The sequence below is a fragment of the Meleagris gallopavo genome, chromosome 15 (assembly GCF_000146605.3).
Source record: "Meleagris gallopavo isolate NT-WF06-2002-E0010 breed Aviagen turkey brand Nicholas breeding stock chromosome 15, Turkey_5.1, whole genome shotgun sequence".
NCBI classification, from domain to species: Eukaryota; Metazoa; Chordata; class Aves; order Galliformes; family Phasianidae; genus Meleagris; species Meleagris gallopavo.
The window spans coordinates 9,625,298-9,639,737 of record NC_015025.2 but is presented as its reverse complement, the minus strand read 5'-3'; the positions used below and the strand labels follow the sequence as shown (position 1 = coordinate 9,639,737).

General features: G+C 45.5%; 2 protein-coding genes across 4 annotated transcripts in view; one reads left to right on the top strand and one right to left on the bottom strand.

Moving 5' to 3' along the window:
* CLTB (clathrin light chain B) overlaps positions 1-1,638 on the bottom strand; it is a 9,077-nt gene extending 7,439 nt beyond the window's left edge. Inside the window, exon 1 of the mRNA XM_010719067.1 lies at positions 1,602-1,638. Within this exon, the coding sequence (XP_010717369.1) occupies positions 1,602-1,638 (37 nt within the window). The remainder of the gene's footprint in view (positions 1-1,601) is intronic.
* FAF2 (Fas associated factor family member 2) lies at positions 815-13,443 on the top strand. Of its 3 annotated transcripts, XM_010719000.3 has the most exons (12): positions 815-4,070; positions 4,195-4,374; positions 5,016-5,084; positions 5,451-5,585; positions 6,264-6,340; positions 7,417-7,555; positions 8,887-8,972; positions 9,053-9,144; positions 10,586-10,763; positions 11,692-11,863; positions 12,087-12,230; positions 12,653-13,443. In XM_010719000.3, the coding sequence occupies exons 3-12, from the start codon at positions 5,037-5,039 to the stop codon at positions 12,833-12,835; spliced, it is 1,254 nt and encodes a 417-aa protein (XP_010717302.1). In that variant the 5' UTR covers positions 815-4,070; positions 4,195-4,374; positions 5,016-5,036; the 3' UTR covers positions 12,836-13,443. The 3 variants fall into 3 exon arrangements, with proteins under 3 accessions (XP_010717302.1, XP_010717301.1, XP_019475980.1); XM_010718999.3 differs by having other exon boundaries at positions 815-4,374; XM_019620435.2 differs by lacking the exons at positions 815-4,070; positions 4,195-4,374 and having other exon boundaries at positions 4,422-5,084.
* Positions 13,444-14,440: the final 997 nt, after the last annotated feature.

The window sequence follows — 14,440 nt, the reverse complement described above, 5'->3', positions numbered from 1 at the left end:
GCCGGCCCGGGCTGGGCTGCGGGCGAGAGGGGAGCGCGCCGCGTTCGTTCCCCGGCGAGGGCGGGGATGTGCGGTGCGGGACTCCCGTGGGACTCCTTTGGGGATCGTGCGTCCCCTGACTCTGCCAGTCCGGGGCTTCGCTAAGAGCTGTGCCCCCCGTGCTTCGTTAGCAGTCGTGTTTGGTCAGCGCTCGTTGGCGAGGCAGGAAATGAATGCTGAGTGAACCCGCTGCCTCCATGGGGGGAGAACAACCCGGCCAGTCCTGGCCGTTTCAATCAGGTGATCTGAAAATGTCCCTTTCTCGATAGTGGTGAGTGGCGAGTCCTTCCCGGCACGCTCAATTAGCCTGTGAGTATCTATGGAGCCCAGCTTCTGAGAGAGCTGTACCTGATGCACTCGGTGTGGTAATGCCTGCTGGGGAAGGCCCCTGGAGAGTGCAGTGATCTGATCTCACTGCTTGCTGCATTACGTGGGCTAGTAGCTTAACCTCTGGTTTGCGGGGGACCCGAAAGAGGCAACTTGCAGGTGTGTTTACTGGAGAGAAAACTGCCCCAAAGCTGAACTAGTGTGGCTGCTCAGAGGAAAAGTAATTCGTCTGTTTTGTTGTTGGCTGATGAGAATTACCATCAGATGCCTTAGGTTTGTTTTTGAATTGTAAGGCATCATTTGGTGTTATGTGGACTGCAGCTTTTATAAATATATTTTTTTCAGATTTGTTTTGGTCTTATATTCTTGTATTGATATATATATATATTTTTTTAAAGATAGTATCTCAATGGGTACTTGTAGATTTAAGGGTTCCTGGAGGCATCCAGTTCTGCTTTCCTTGGCTGATCTAGATGCAAATGCTCCTCATCATTCCTGACAGTTTCCCAACCTTTATCTCATAGCCAGGAGGATCGAACAAGCTCCTGAAGTAATCTACTGCAGCATTTTTCTATAACCTTTACTTTGATTGACTTTTTTTTTTTAAATACAGAGGTCCTGTCTAAATACCCCAAATTTAGCATGTTGGGCAATCTTAATTTACAGACAAATGAGGTGCAAGAGCATTAGCAATTGCTTTCCTGGTATTACTGTTTCCCTGGTAAGTGTATAAGGCTTAAGCTGTTGCCTTGTGCATCACATGTATAAGCAAAAGGAGCTGGAGGGAAGCTTTTACAGTAATACATCGCAGTGCTTAACCTGCTGAGTCTGGACAGATAGGACCAGCTGCACTCATCAATTTCCCTGTTGCTATTTTCAAAGCCCTGTGGGCAGCTGTGAAATGAAAGAATCCCGTGCATTTCCTCCCTCTACCTGGTATTACCATGGAGAGCAGTCTGGGGACTCAGGAGAAGGATCCATATTTTAGCCCAGCTTCCTGTTGAGCCCTGGTTTGAAGATGGGGAAAACTTAGACTGCAAAGGGGAGAAAACTGGCAGTTATCAAACTGTGTGGAGCCTGGTGTGAGAGATGGAGTCAGAAGGCTTCAACACGAGCATCCTGCTGCCCCATCTCCTTGGGTGTGCGGGCTTAGCTTTTCCCTGGGGCTGTGCAATAGCTGAATTCTGGTGATACTTTTTTTCTTTAGCTAGAACTGTGTATGAAGTAGCACCTACTGTCTGCAGAGGATGGCTCTGTCTTGCCAGAAGTCATTTGTATGATGCTACTGCTGCACAGCACTGCTACTGTTAGCCTGTAAGCCTTTCAGGGATTACCACTCCAAGAAAGTGTGGGGCTGTCTGAAGGAGCACTGTTTGTAATGCACTGTCATCATAATTTGTGCGGCCTTCTGTGGTGGCAGAGCTTTGTATTCTCACAGAAGGCATGCCACAGCCGTGTAAATAAAACAGAAGGGATTAAGAGAGAAGAAAGTGAGGTGGCAAAGGTGAGGAAAGGAATAGCAGGAGGGCCCTCAGTAGTATTACATTTAAGAACCGAGAGAGAAGTGTAGAGAAAGAACTGCTGTCATCCACCCAATAAACAGGTGCTCTGGTTGAAGATACCACTGTCCTTCACTGTCTGCCCTTTGCTGAAAATCACTGTTTCCAAGGTAGAAAAATGGTTGCCTGCTTCTGGCCTGAATCAGCTGGGTTACTGTACTGTTTAAATACACAATGGTACAATTTGCATACATACTTTGCATTAACTCTACTGATGTTTGCATGATGTGTTTTGGTAGCGCACATAAATACTTGTACTGGCAAAACTGTCAAAGCAGCAGCTATCGTCCTACGGTTAGGGCTGGCATAGGCTGGTCAATTGCCTCCCTGCTGTGATAGGTTAATGGTGTGCTTGAAAAAACATTGCTCCTTTCATGGAGCAATGATGGGGATAAACATGAAATAAAAGCAGCAAATCGCTCTTTCTTACTTTCAGTCTCCTATTTGCTGCTGAATTCCTGGTTAATGTAAACAAAATAAAAGCATCTAAATTTTCATCTGTCAGGACTTGGCAGTCTTGGCCTCTGTAGAGAGAAACTTCATGTGAGCTGCTTAAGAAAGCTGTGGTGGTGCAGTTCCATTTGGGAGGCAGAAGGAACAGCAAAGCAGCACTTGCAGGATTGCATTATTGATCTGTGCCCATTACATTCGGGCTGATGTCTGTTGTACTTATGCTAATGCAAAGAAAAGGAGTGTTGTTTGCAAAGGAAAAAGTTAGTGCTCACGATACCATCTCTAACTTCAGCTGGGGAAAATCAAACACTCGGAGCTGAAAACCTCTTCTTTGAAGAGGAAGAGGAAACTGAGACACTCCAGAGATCTTTACCACTCAGCGCATCGTGTATCGACCAAATCTTTTGTAAATGCATTTGCTGTAATATGCAAAGAGAAATTCTCTTGCTAAAGGCTTTTTTGCTGCTTGAAGTTAGATATTCCTTACCATTGGAAACCTGATTTTGTGGGCTTTCTCAGGGGCTGGGAATTAAGAGCAGTGCCAGTTAGAGACCTGCAGATTTGCATCTTTCGAGCAGTGTTTCAACATAGGAGCATATCTGCAGAGGTGCGATTTCGTAAGTCTAGCATACAGCCTTTGTCCACCCGGGGATATTCCTGTGGTCTTTGAAGTGTGGAATTGCACTTTTCACTACTTCGGGATTAAGGAGATTTTGGGCTTCTGAGCAGCGTCTCAGTGGTGAGAGATACAAATAATGATATCCAGCAGCAGCTGCGGTGTATTCTGGAACAGCGTTCTGCCCTGAGGGGTGTTTGAGAACACTGAACTTTCCTGCCTTCTGCTGAATACAGTGTTTTGTCTACTAAATATTTGTCTCGGGCTTGAACCTACACTTATATGGAGGTTTCTGTAGGAGAGCACTAATTCAATGGGATTAACTTTATTTTTAACTACAGGATACTGTATCTTTCTTCTTTGAAGGAAGGAGCTAATGAGAGACTAGCAAGAGGAGGCAAATATCAGTTAGTGACTGACGTGAAGGTACCTCATTCTCTTAATGTTGGTGATACTAAATGCGTGCTCATTTCTTCCCTGTGTGGATAGGAGTTGGCAGAATAGCCTCAAGATTCACCAGAAATGCCACAAGTGGTGTAGGAAATGTTGTTTCAAGTCTCTCTGCTGCTGCTGCGGTGACACAGTAACTGTAGAAGAGAGAACAGTTAACAGTGGTTAAGCGGGAATGACCAGTATCAGCATCTACCAGCCAGCTTTGTGTGAATTGGCAGTTGAACTGTCTTCCTGCTGTTCTCGTGGTGGGTGCAGGTTGTTCTGAACAACCCATGTCTTCCAGAACATCCTGAACATCTTTCTGTCTCACAGAGCATATCAGAGTAACGTTCCAAAAGGTGTTCAGCTGTCAGTTGCCTGTGCAACTGGGGATTTCTTACTCTCGCCCTGCAGCGTTTTGTGGCGTGGCTTTGCTGATCAGAAGATGGTATTTGGGTGGCTTTGTCGCTTCTGTTTCATGTTGAGAGCATACATATTAAGATAGCAAGGAAAAAGTGTAGCTGCACCTCTGTGGAGTTGTGCCATTTGAGGAGCTGGTGAGATCAGACCATCAGCGTGGCAGTTGCTGTAGCGATGGCCAGGAGGGGCTGAAGTTAACCTGATGGAAGGCTCTGGGAAGCTCAGTAAGTCTGCCAAGTGCTGCACTGATCGTATTCATTCAGTGTTTGTTGATAGCTGTGGAGGGCTGTTATTTTGGTGCTGTTTTCTGATCAAAAACTGCTACTGCATTTTTCATAATTTAAAAAGGAAGCCCTGTTAATACTGCCCACAAATAGTCCTGAGAGACAGAGATGTGAATGAGATTGTGAATCATCTGAACTCGGCAAGTGCAGCAGAATTTCAGGAGCGTTAAGGAACGGTGATCAGAAGTCTGCAAAGTCTTTGAAATACACACAGTGTGACTCCATTGTTGAATCAAACAATTGGGTGAGTCCCATATCTTCCAAGATGTCCTTTTATCAGTGACATTCACTGTGTAGCTTTCCATTGCAAGGCCTTTCAATATAAATATTATTTTCATAAACATACGCCACTGTGCAGTGATTTGAAGTGCTTTCCTAGCGACTGCAAATCCGTGGTTAATCCCAGTAATACTTTGAACAGCCCGGTTCTGTCCAGCAGAATGATTTCTGCCCAGTGGGTGGGGAGAAGGTAGAGATCTGTTCAGACATCGTGAGAAAGTAGCCAGGAAATGCTCAAAAGTTAGAATTGAGCTCAGACACTGAATAGGGCATTTGTGCATAGTGTCACTTGGTGTGGAATACTTGAATGGCAGAGACAGTGAGAATATAGACACTGTCCTCCAGCAAATCCTGATTCAGTGCATTCTTGAATGGTCAGCTCGTTGAGATGGCTTCAGAGGCTTTAAAGTGAAGCAAGAAATCAGGAAGATGACAAGTGGAAGTAAAAGGGAATGCTAACGACTAATAGGAGCGTAATAGAATATGCACGTGAGGATGTATATCAAGTTACTGCCTTGTGTTCAGTCATCACCAGCTGCATCCTGCAGAAGAGCTGTGCTGTAAGACAGGCTTCCCTGGCACTCAGTTGCTTTTATTCTCCTTTAGGACTTGACTGGCATAGAGTCCATGGACCAATGTCGTCACACGCTGGAGCAGCACAACTGGAACATAGAGGTACTGCTTCACGTGAGCGTTAGGGTGGGAACGGGCTTCCTCACAGTCACACTTCATCTTTTAGCCCCTGAATTTACACTGCTAGTTTGCTATAACAATATTGTGATGCTGCTAGAGAGCCAATTTCGAAACTGTGCAGCAGAGTTCTTAGAGCTGCAGTTGCTTGTCTGGTGCTATGTACTTCCCTGTAGTGTGCACATGGAGGCTGTCATGGAGAAGGTTTTCTACGAAGAAATAACTTCTGAGTTGTACTTTGAATGCTCTGGGTCTGTGGGTAAATGCTACTTACATGAATAGTTTGGACACCAACAATATTCTGTACCCTTAATTGTCTGAAATGTTTCTTTGCTCTTTCTTGTCTTAAAGGCAGCTGTGCAGGACCGGTTAAATGAGCAAGAAGGTGTCCCAAGTGTCTTTAACCCACCTCCATCTCGGCCGTTGCAGGTCAATACAGCAGACCACAGGATCTACAGCTATGTTGTTTCAAGGCCACAGCCAAGGGCAAGTTATCTTACAGAGGGTTTTGTCTTGTTTCTTTTTTGCTCTGTGAACAACAGGACATACGAATAGGGAAAGGAATTGCTTTCTTTATGAGCTGTTATCTCCTTTCTGAGCGTCTTCTAAAAACAAAATGTAGGGCAACTCCTTCAGCCTCTGTTATTTCTGTGGCCATTTTCTCGTTGTGTAATTCACAACGAGACAGCCTTTATTGTGTCATAGAATGTCTTCCCTGTTGATAGGTTCTGTTGGGATGAAGAACTATCCCCTCTTGATGGGAGAGATGATGTTTCTTTTCAGACCCCATAAAAAGCTCCAATTCTCAAGTTTTCAGTTATTTGCATTTGTGTGTAATGAACGTATTTCATGTGTCCTTCTAAGACTGCTATTAATCACTCTGTGTGCAGTTAAGAAAACTACTGAGTGTAAAACTATTGCTTAGTGAAGTAGTCACACCAATTTTTGGCAGTGTTACTTCGAATTCCCGATAAACCATATTAATCAGTTATAATTTAGCCTTTTCAAAGCCATAAAGTGTTGCTGAGGTGGTGTTTTTGTGTGATGATTTGAGCCTCAATACTCTCTGTATGCCTGTGTGCTTGATGCTGGTGTATGCAGCGTTTCTATTGGTTCAGTGCTGGGTTGGAGACAATGTTCTAATGCTTTCTTTTGTAATTGCAGGGCCTTTTAGGATGGGGTTACTACTTCATAATGCTTCCATTCCGATTTACCTATTACACATTACTTGATATATTTAGGTAAGCATTTTTTTCTGCTGACTCATGTATTGATTGCATCAAGGCACACTTAGATTTGGCTGTACCTCTATCGCTTGGATCTTTTTCACTCTCATGACAGATGAGCATTTCTGTTTGTTTGCTCAGCTGACTTAATATGCAGTGTTGTTAGGCACCTACACTGGCAAGAAAGAAAATGTGCTGCAGGAAAAAAATGAGTGCTCTGTGGCTCAGAAAGTGAAATGTTTAAGTGGAATTTCAACTCCATGTGACTTTTCAGTTTGAGTGCAGAAGGGAGACAAAAGGTGGTGTCAAACTCTGTCCCGCTGGGCTAGGCTCCAGGTTAACCTGTGCTAATCTGTGTTATTTTAAGTAAAACCTAAACTGTGAACGAGGTTGTTTTTCTCCTCTGATGTCTGTAGCTGCTTGTTCATGTTACCTCTTTGTGGAATCAGTAGAGAGAAAAGGGAATGTTGAAAGGTGATGACTATTGAGCAGTCCTGTTATCTGCATTTTATTTTATTTTTTTTTTACTTTTTCCTTCATATTATTTTTTCCCTAAAGGCTTTTTTTCTTCAGTATTACTTCTATACAATGACTTAAAAACTAAAAAAGAGTGGTACCTGTGTTGCAGTTAGGATTTTTCAGCCTCACTTCACTGTAGTCCTCACGTAGCAATCTCCTACTGCAGCTCTTTGTGCTCTGGAATTGTTGGTCTTGGAATAGCAGAAGTGCAGTTTTCAGTGTTACCTGGAAAACACTATTGCTTCTAACAGCCCACTTCTGATAAATTCCTCAGACCTTACACTGTTGTTGTGGATTATGCCTGATGCTTTAGAGGAAGTTAAAACTGTTAATCACCCAAAAATCAGATACTTGCTGATGTCTGAAACAGGATATTTGACTGGGGCCTTTCTGTTGCAGTGGTGTCGTTTTGGAGCAGGTGGTGCAATTTGAATTTTAATTATAAACGTTTAAGGGACTCAACTGTGATGTTTTTCCTTCTTGTGAATGCCAGTGATTGTTTGTGGAAAAGAAAACCTGTTTTTCAGAAAGTCAGTGAGCTGAATTTCCAGTGTGCTTTGCTTCCTTCCTAGGTTTGCTCTGCGTTTTATACGTCCTGATCCTCGTAGTCGGGTTACTGACCCAGTGGGTGACATTATTTCATTTATTCATATGTTTGAGGAAAAATATGGGAGGATACACCCTGTCTTCTACCAGGGAACTTACAGCCAGGTCAGTGTTACATGTCAGTGTGAAGATATGGGGGAGATGAAGAGTGGGGATTTTACTGCATGGTATCAGAGCCTATGTGGCAAAACCACTTCTCAAAGTCCAATGTTTTGTCTCCAAACTCTTTAGCAGAGTACTGGGAGAGCTAGTGAACAAGTGTATTAGAAAACAAGTGTCTGCCAGGCTTGATAATGTGCCAAGCCTGCAAAGTTGGAAAGCGAAGCCGCTCTGACTGTTCCTCGACCGTCTGTAGGGCTCTGTAGCCAACAGCTATTCTTTGTAATCCTGTCTTTGTTTCTGTAAACTGATGTGGTGTGCCAGAGTCTGTCCTTCTGTTCACCAAATTGGGATTGGTTGCCTGGGCTTGTATCATAATGTAACTCCAGAACTTGGTGCAAGGCCTCGATACTGAAAGAGGGAGCCACTCAAGAAAATAATGTGAGGTGAGAGTTCCAAACCCTAGATCTGGCTGGTAGTGCTCTCTGGTAATGAAGGATGTCCTTGTGGGTGCTGCCTTCTCTGCAGCTTCTCTCAGCCTGGCCAAGAGACTGGCCAAGAGCAGGGCCTACTGCTGAGCATTTCAGCAGGCAGTTGGATTAGCACCGCTTCTCAAGTGCCAAAGAGGAATGTGGTGTCTGTCTGCTCCATGCTGCACAATGATGGAGCTTGCTGCCTCCACGTCTCTTCTAGGCCCCTCTGTCCTGCCTGGAATCCAAACTTAAATAACCATGGAATGGTTAGGCTACCAAAACTCAATGCCAGTAAAACAAGGAGTCTATTGTACACTTACTGCGTGCCCTTGTTAAGAAATGCTCCTGGGTGGGTGGAATCCAGAGACTGTGTATGCAAAAAGCTTTGTTGCTGAGTTTGTTTTGTTGAGGCCCACAGCATTATTGAGTTGGCCTCGTTGTTGTTTTTTAATGTAACCTTTTCATTTGATGTGTTCTGATGGCTACATCCTTACAGGCTGTAGTGGAAAGCTCAGCTTCACCTGCTGTGAGTCTGAGGCATGAAGGACGGTTGTTTGCTGCCAGCTGAGCCTGGTGGGGAGGTGTAGGGGTGTCAATTTGCACAGCTGTGTACCTGGCTCTGAGTTCAGTGTTTTCCAAAGCCACATCCTGAAAGGAATGTGGAAGAGCGTAGTTGTAGCCCTCTTAAATGAGGGTTGAATTGGAAAGTCTGGTATGTTCATCCTCCATTTGGATGCCTCATTAAAACCGGTTATTGGCAAAGTAATGACCCAGGTGAATGTTGCCAAGTTGTTTCACACAAGTCTTGTGGGTGCTGCTTTTCCTAGAGACCCGTAACTTTACCTTCTCTACTTTTATGCCAAGGCACTGAATGATGCCAAGCGGGAGCTGCGCTTCCTGTTGGTTTATCTTCATGGAGATGATCACCAAGATACGGACGAATTCTGCCGGTAGGTAGGAATGTTTTCCAAACTGTTGTCCTTGGACCTTAAATGCAAATTTACTCACATCATCTCTTCTCATCCATTAGCAATACGCTGTGCGTACCTGAGGTGGTCGCCCTCATAAACACTAGAATGCTCTTCTGGGCTTGCTCAACCAATAAACCAGAGGGATACAGAGGTGAGTATGTCCCTCCTCGGCTTTACCTGTACCCTTTGACCTCTGGGACAAGCCAAATGCTCTCTGACAGATTTACATGTTTGAAATGCTCTGTTGGTTTCCGTGCAAGAAGAAAACATCACAGGAGTGCATGGGAAACTACATGCTGTTTTTTGTGTGATATCTCATAGGGCCTGGTTAATTGCAGGGGAATGCCTACTGCTCTTAACCTTGACTGTTCCATATGTTTCTGGGCAGTCCTAGTTGCATGTACTTAACTGCAGGCATTTAAGCTGCTCTCAGTGGCTTGTTAATGGGAGTTGGTGGGTGTGTGCCCAGGATTAAACTGGATGCAGAAATAAGTATCTAACTAGCATTGCTCTTAATGCTGGTTCAGATTATGCCTTAGGCCAGGAGTGACTTGTTGGGTACATTCTTTCCCTTTCTGAGTGTCATCTTTACTCCACACACAGTTTTTTGACTCCTCAACAGTCCACAATGAGGTCTTTAAGTACTGTCTTTCCAGGATTGTTGATACCTGGCCTGCCAGCATTTACAGTAGGGTCTTAAAACAAACTGAGCCTTTTCCCAGAGTTCTATCTGTGCCTCCTATGTTTCTTCTGACCCCTCCTGGTTCTGGCAAGAGGCTGGGAGTTCTGCTGCAAGTCTGTGTTATTCCTTTTTTCATAGTTCTGCTACCAGCTATCAACTCCCTCAGAGTTTGGCTTTCTAAGCAGGCATTCTTTTACTTACTGCTGTTTCGTGGCTGCAGTACTTGAGAGTCACAGTCCAGAAAGCTGGGATGGAAGGGATTGGGGCTGCAGTCCGTGGGGTGCTCACATTTAGTTTGGAAGGCTCCATCAGTAATGATGATTCTAAGCTGTGGGACATGCTGTGCACATTCTGAGGAGGGGGTGGTCAGCTGTGGGAAAGGTTTGCATGCCATTTGTCATATATGAAAGCTGAACTTAAAACCCTCTAACCTCATCCCCTGCTTCAGGACGGTCTGTCTCTAGCCGAGATCATCTAATTTTGTTCTAAAATGTCTACGATGAACATTCTGGAAGACACTGTAATGGTGAAGAGTGTAGCCATCCTTAATAACAGCAAACGCTTCCCTATGATTTTCTTCCTGCAGTTTAAACCGAGAACTTCTTGTCCCATTTTGAAAGTCCATTCAGAGCAATTTATTTCTTACTTACAATCAAGAAACTTTTTAGAACTTGAAAGTTTGTTGTTTTGTTTTTGTTTTTTCATCCCCTTGGTGTCTATGTTCCAAGTCACCTTTTTGTTCTGCTAATTTATCAGGTTTCGGTTGACAAAAGGAAACCTGTGGCTTTTTCTGCTTTGGAAGAGATAGTGGCTCTGGAATCTGCTCTCCCAGGCCATTGTGATGAAAACATTTGTGCTGTACTCCTTGCTGGTCCTTCTGGAAGTGATAATGATTGTGCCTATCTTCCAGTTTCCCAGGCTCTGCGGGAGAACACGTATCCATTCCTGGCTGTGATCATGCTGAAAGATCGCAGAATGACTGTAGTTGGGCGGCTAGAAGGCCTCATCCAGGCTGATGACCTTATTAATCAACTGATGTTCATCATGGATGCCAACCAGACATACCTGGTGTCTGAACGCCTGGAAAGGTATGGCAGGACCTGAGCTTCAGTAATGCAAATCTTACAGAGGCCGGCTCTGCTCTTCTGCTCTGCCCCCTTCTTTCCTCCACATGCTTTATGTAGACACGTAGGTCAGTGTCTCCAGTTCTGTAGTACAGCCCACGATCTCCCCTCTTCCCAGTGGGAGCACTGGTCTATAAATTCAGGAGACCCTGTAGCCAGGGAGTTTGATGTGTTGCCCATACAGGCCCACTACTGAGAGGTGAGGCTGACTGTTCTACTGTTCTCTGCAACTGGAGCAAACCTGTAGTGTGCTGGAGCTGCAGGTGAAGGTCAGAAATAGTCAGCAGAAGCCAAGCAGGAGGGAAGGAGTTGGAAGAGAGCTGGTGTTTGCAGCTAGCTGCTTCTTGAGTGGTGCTGCCTAGGCTGGCTGTCATGAATTCTAACAGTGTTTGCTGCATTGCCACTGGTGCCTTACTAACGTGAGCTCCTGTCTCTGATAACTGTAGGAATAATTTGCAGACTCTCCATAGTAGGATGTCACCTTCTGGTTTCCTGACTGTCTCTTCTCTGTGGGGGATCCCATAGCACATGTTGATGCTCTTGGCTTCTAAAATGAACGAGGAGTTAATCTGATGGAGATAAAGCCATGAGGAGTGTAAAGTGTGATACTGAAATTATAGCCACTGCTTATGTGGTATCTGTCTATTCTGCCAGACTGCAGTGGGTGACAAATCTTTTGCTCAATTAATCTCAACTCTCCCCAGGGGAGGAGTTTGTGTGCCAGGGAGTGCAGAGACTCAGCTTGCCTTCTAGGAGTTCATGGTACTGTGCACTCTAAATGAATTATTACCTGATGCATGTGCTCTTGAGAGTTTGAGGCTGTACTATCAGCCTGCTTTGTCTTCATTTTTTTGGCCTGCTAGCCCTGATCACTTCCTGCTCATGTTTGTAGGGAAGAGAGGAACCAAACCCAAGTACTGAGGCAGCAGCAAGATGAGGCTTATTTGGCATCCTTGCGTGCAGACCAGGAAAAAGAACGTAAGAAGAAGGAAGAACGGGAGAGAAAGAAGAAAAAGGAGGAGGAAGTGCAGCAGCAAAAACTAGCAGAGGAGAGACGGCGACAGGTGAGTGCAAACTGACTACTGGAGAGGCTCTTTTGGATGCTCACAGTGTGTAGGAGCAGTGTCTGCAGTAGGATTTTCCTGTCAGACTGGAGTTGCTAGTCTTGCCTTCAGGCTTGTATCCTCCAAGCCTGGAGCAGCCGTGCTGCAAGGGACAAGCAAAAAGGCCAGCTTGGTGCACACCCATTGCTCCTTTGCTCCTTCTTCCTTACTTTGTACTTTGCAGACGCTGCAGGAGGAGAAGGAACGGAAGTCGGAATGCCTTCCTCCTGAGCCACATCCTGATGACCCAGAGAGTGTGAAGATCATTTTCAAGCTGCCTAACGATTCCAGAGTGGAGCGGCGATTCCACTTCACACAGTCATTGACGGTGAGCTTGGGGCAGAGCTGACAGGCTTCTCGTTGTGGATTGGGTTGAGAGGTTCCACAAGTGGCTAGACAAAGCTTTTGTTCCATTGACCTTGCTTAGAGTTGTTTCTGGGTAAGTAGGGTGTCTTTGAACTTCTTCTCAATTTGGAAGAGAAAGATTATGGAAAAAGATGGAACAAAAATACTCTTCTGAAAAGCTGAGACTCTCGTTGCTCCCTGTTAAATAAGGGGTATAGGAAGAGACAGAGATGGTATTCTACGACAAGTCTGATTTCATGCATGCTAAGATCATGGCTGTGTTGTTTCTACAACACGGATGGTGTGAATTTGTGAACTTAACCCCTCCCCTGCAAGATACTGTGGATGCATTCTGGCTGCATCATCACTTCCTGGCTGGCAGTTACTTCTGTGCTTCTTTCCCAGGTAATCCACGACTTCCTGTTCTCCCTGAAAGAAAGCCCTGAAAAGTTCCAGATTGAAGCCAACTTCCCTCGCCGTGTCCTGCCCTGCCTCCCTACAGAGGAGTGGCCCAACCCACCCACGCTGCAGGAGGCCGGACTCAGCCACACGGAAGTCCTCTTTGTGCAGGACCTCACGGACGATTGACATTTTTCCAGAAGACACAAATTGGAAGAGAAATTCATATTATTATTATAATACAATATTTTTTTTTAAAGACTGCGTACAAATGAGGGATCAGAGACCACAATGCCTGTGCCAGCTGTGCTGTGTGTGTGTGCACGCTGGCAAGAGGAAGTGTGTGCACGTCCTCTCACACCCATGTACACAGCCATCCCCTACACTCGGAGGGCAGAGAGGGAGGGGATGTGGTGTTGCCCCTCTCCCTTCCTAGGGGAGGAACAGGAATGGCAGCTCTTGGTAATTATTGCTTTTATTGATGACAATAATAATAAAACCCCGACAACCTGATATCTTGTGAGAATTTGATACTCTGCTGCTCCTGCCAGCCAGAAGACCAGGCACCTGAATGTGCTGGAAGTGGGGTTTGGGAAAGGGCTGGACAGAATTTCTTCAGCTTCCCTCTCTGTATAAATACTTTTCTTTTAATATTTCTCTTGCTTTGTAATGACCAAAGGAGAATGGGGTTGACTATAGTATTAACTTTTTGATAAAGAGCTGGTTCGATTCTTACCTGTGTGGGACCTTGCCCAGGGTTCTTAGCCTGCGTAGTGTAATAAACTCTGCCTCTAGCATGTCTGTGCCAGTGCTTTCTGCTTACACCACACCGCCGTGCTGCCCAGCTGAAACAGAGCACGGAGGAGGGAACTCCTGCTGGGCCGCTGGCTGCTGCTCACAGCACTGTGGGTTTGCCCAATTTCTGGCCTGATTTGAGGCCACTTTCATTCATTGGTTCTGGGGTGCCAGCAGAACTGCTGAAGACAAATGTAGTGTGTGCAACGGGGGGGACATGCGTGGGGGTTGCTGCTGGGCTGCAGCAGATGTGTCCAGGGCTGAGTGGAAAGGGAGCTGCTGTTTTTCGCTCAGGGACAGGTGTCCCTGATGGAGGTAGAGGGGAGTAAGGACAGCCCAGAGGGCTGAAGAAGGGGGGTATCACCCTACTACCTGAGAGGCTTTCTGCTGGGGGAGCTGTTGGCCATGGGGAGAGGGAGCAAGGCCTCTTCCTTCCCTACGGCTTCTCCCAGTGGACGGACGGGTGGCCGTGGTGTTTCACTTGGCGCAGCCTCTATGAAGCATGTAGGGGAGAAGAGGACACCCCTCGTTCTTGCTCATGTTGCTGAAGAACGCACCCTGGTTCCTCAACAGGCAGAGACCTTCCTCCTAGAGGAATGCCTGTTCCCTTTCTGCCCGTGGGGCCCATGGCAGCACAGAGCAGGTGGGGCCTCTTCCTCGTGCTGGAGAAGGAGGGATCCTGCAGGCAGCCCAGCCCAGCCCCTGCCTGCCCACACCACGACAAGAGCCGGGCGCAGCGCCTTGGTATACATCATACATTTATTAGTGAATATCCCTCTCAAAATCAGCCACAACATTAAAAAAAATAATGATTGCACTACTTGGTCAAGCAGAACTAGCAACTTTCATTTTAAAAAAAGTACAAATCTGTTAAAAATTTCAATCAGTATAATACACATATATATAATACAACATACTAGTTATGTTAAATGCTACAAAACCAATATGATTCCAATGGAATGGAAAAAAAACCAAACACTTTTAGAGCTTTAAGAACCT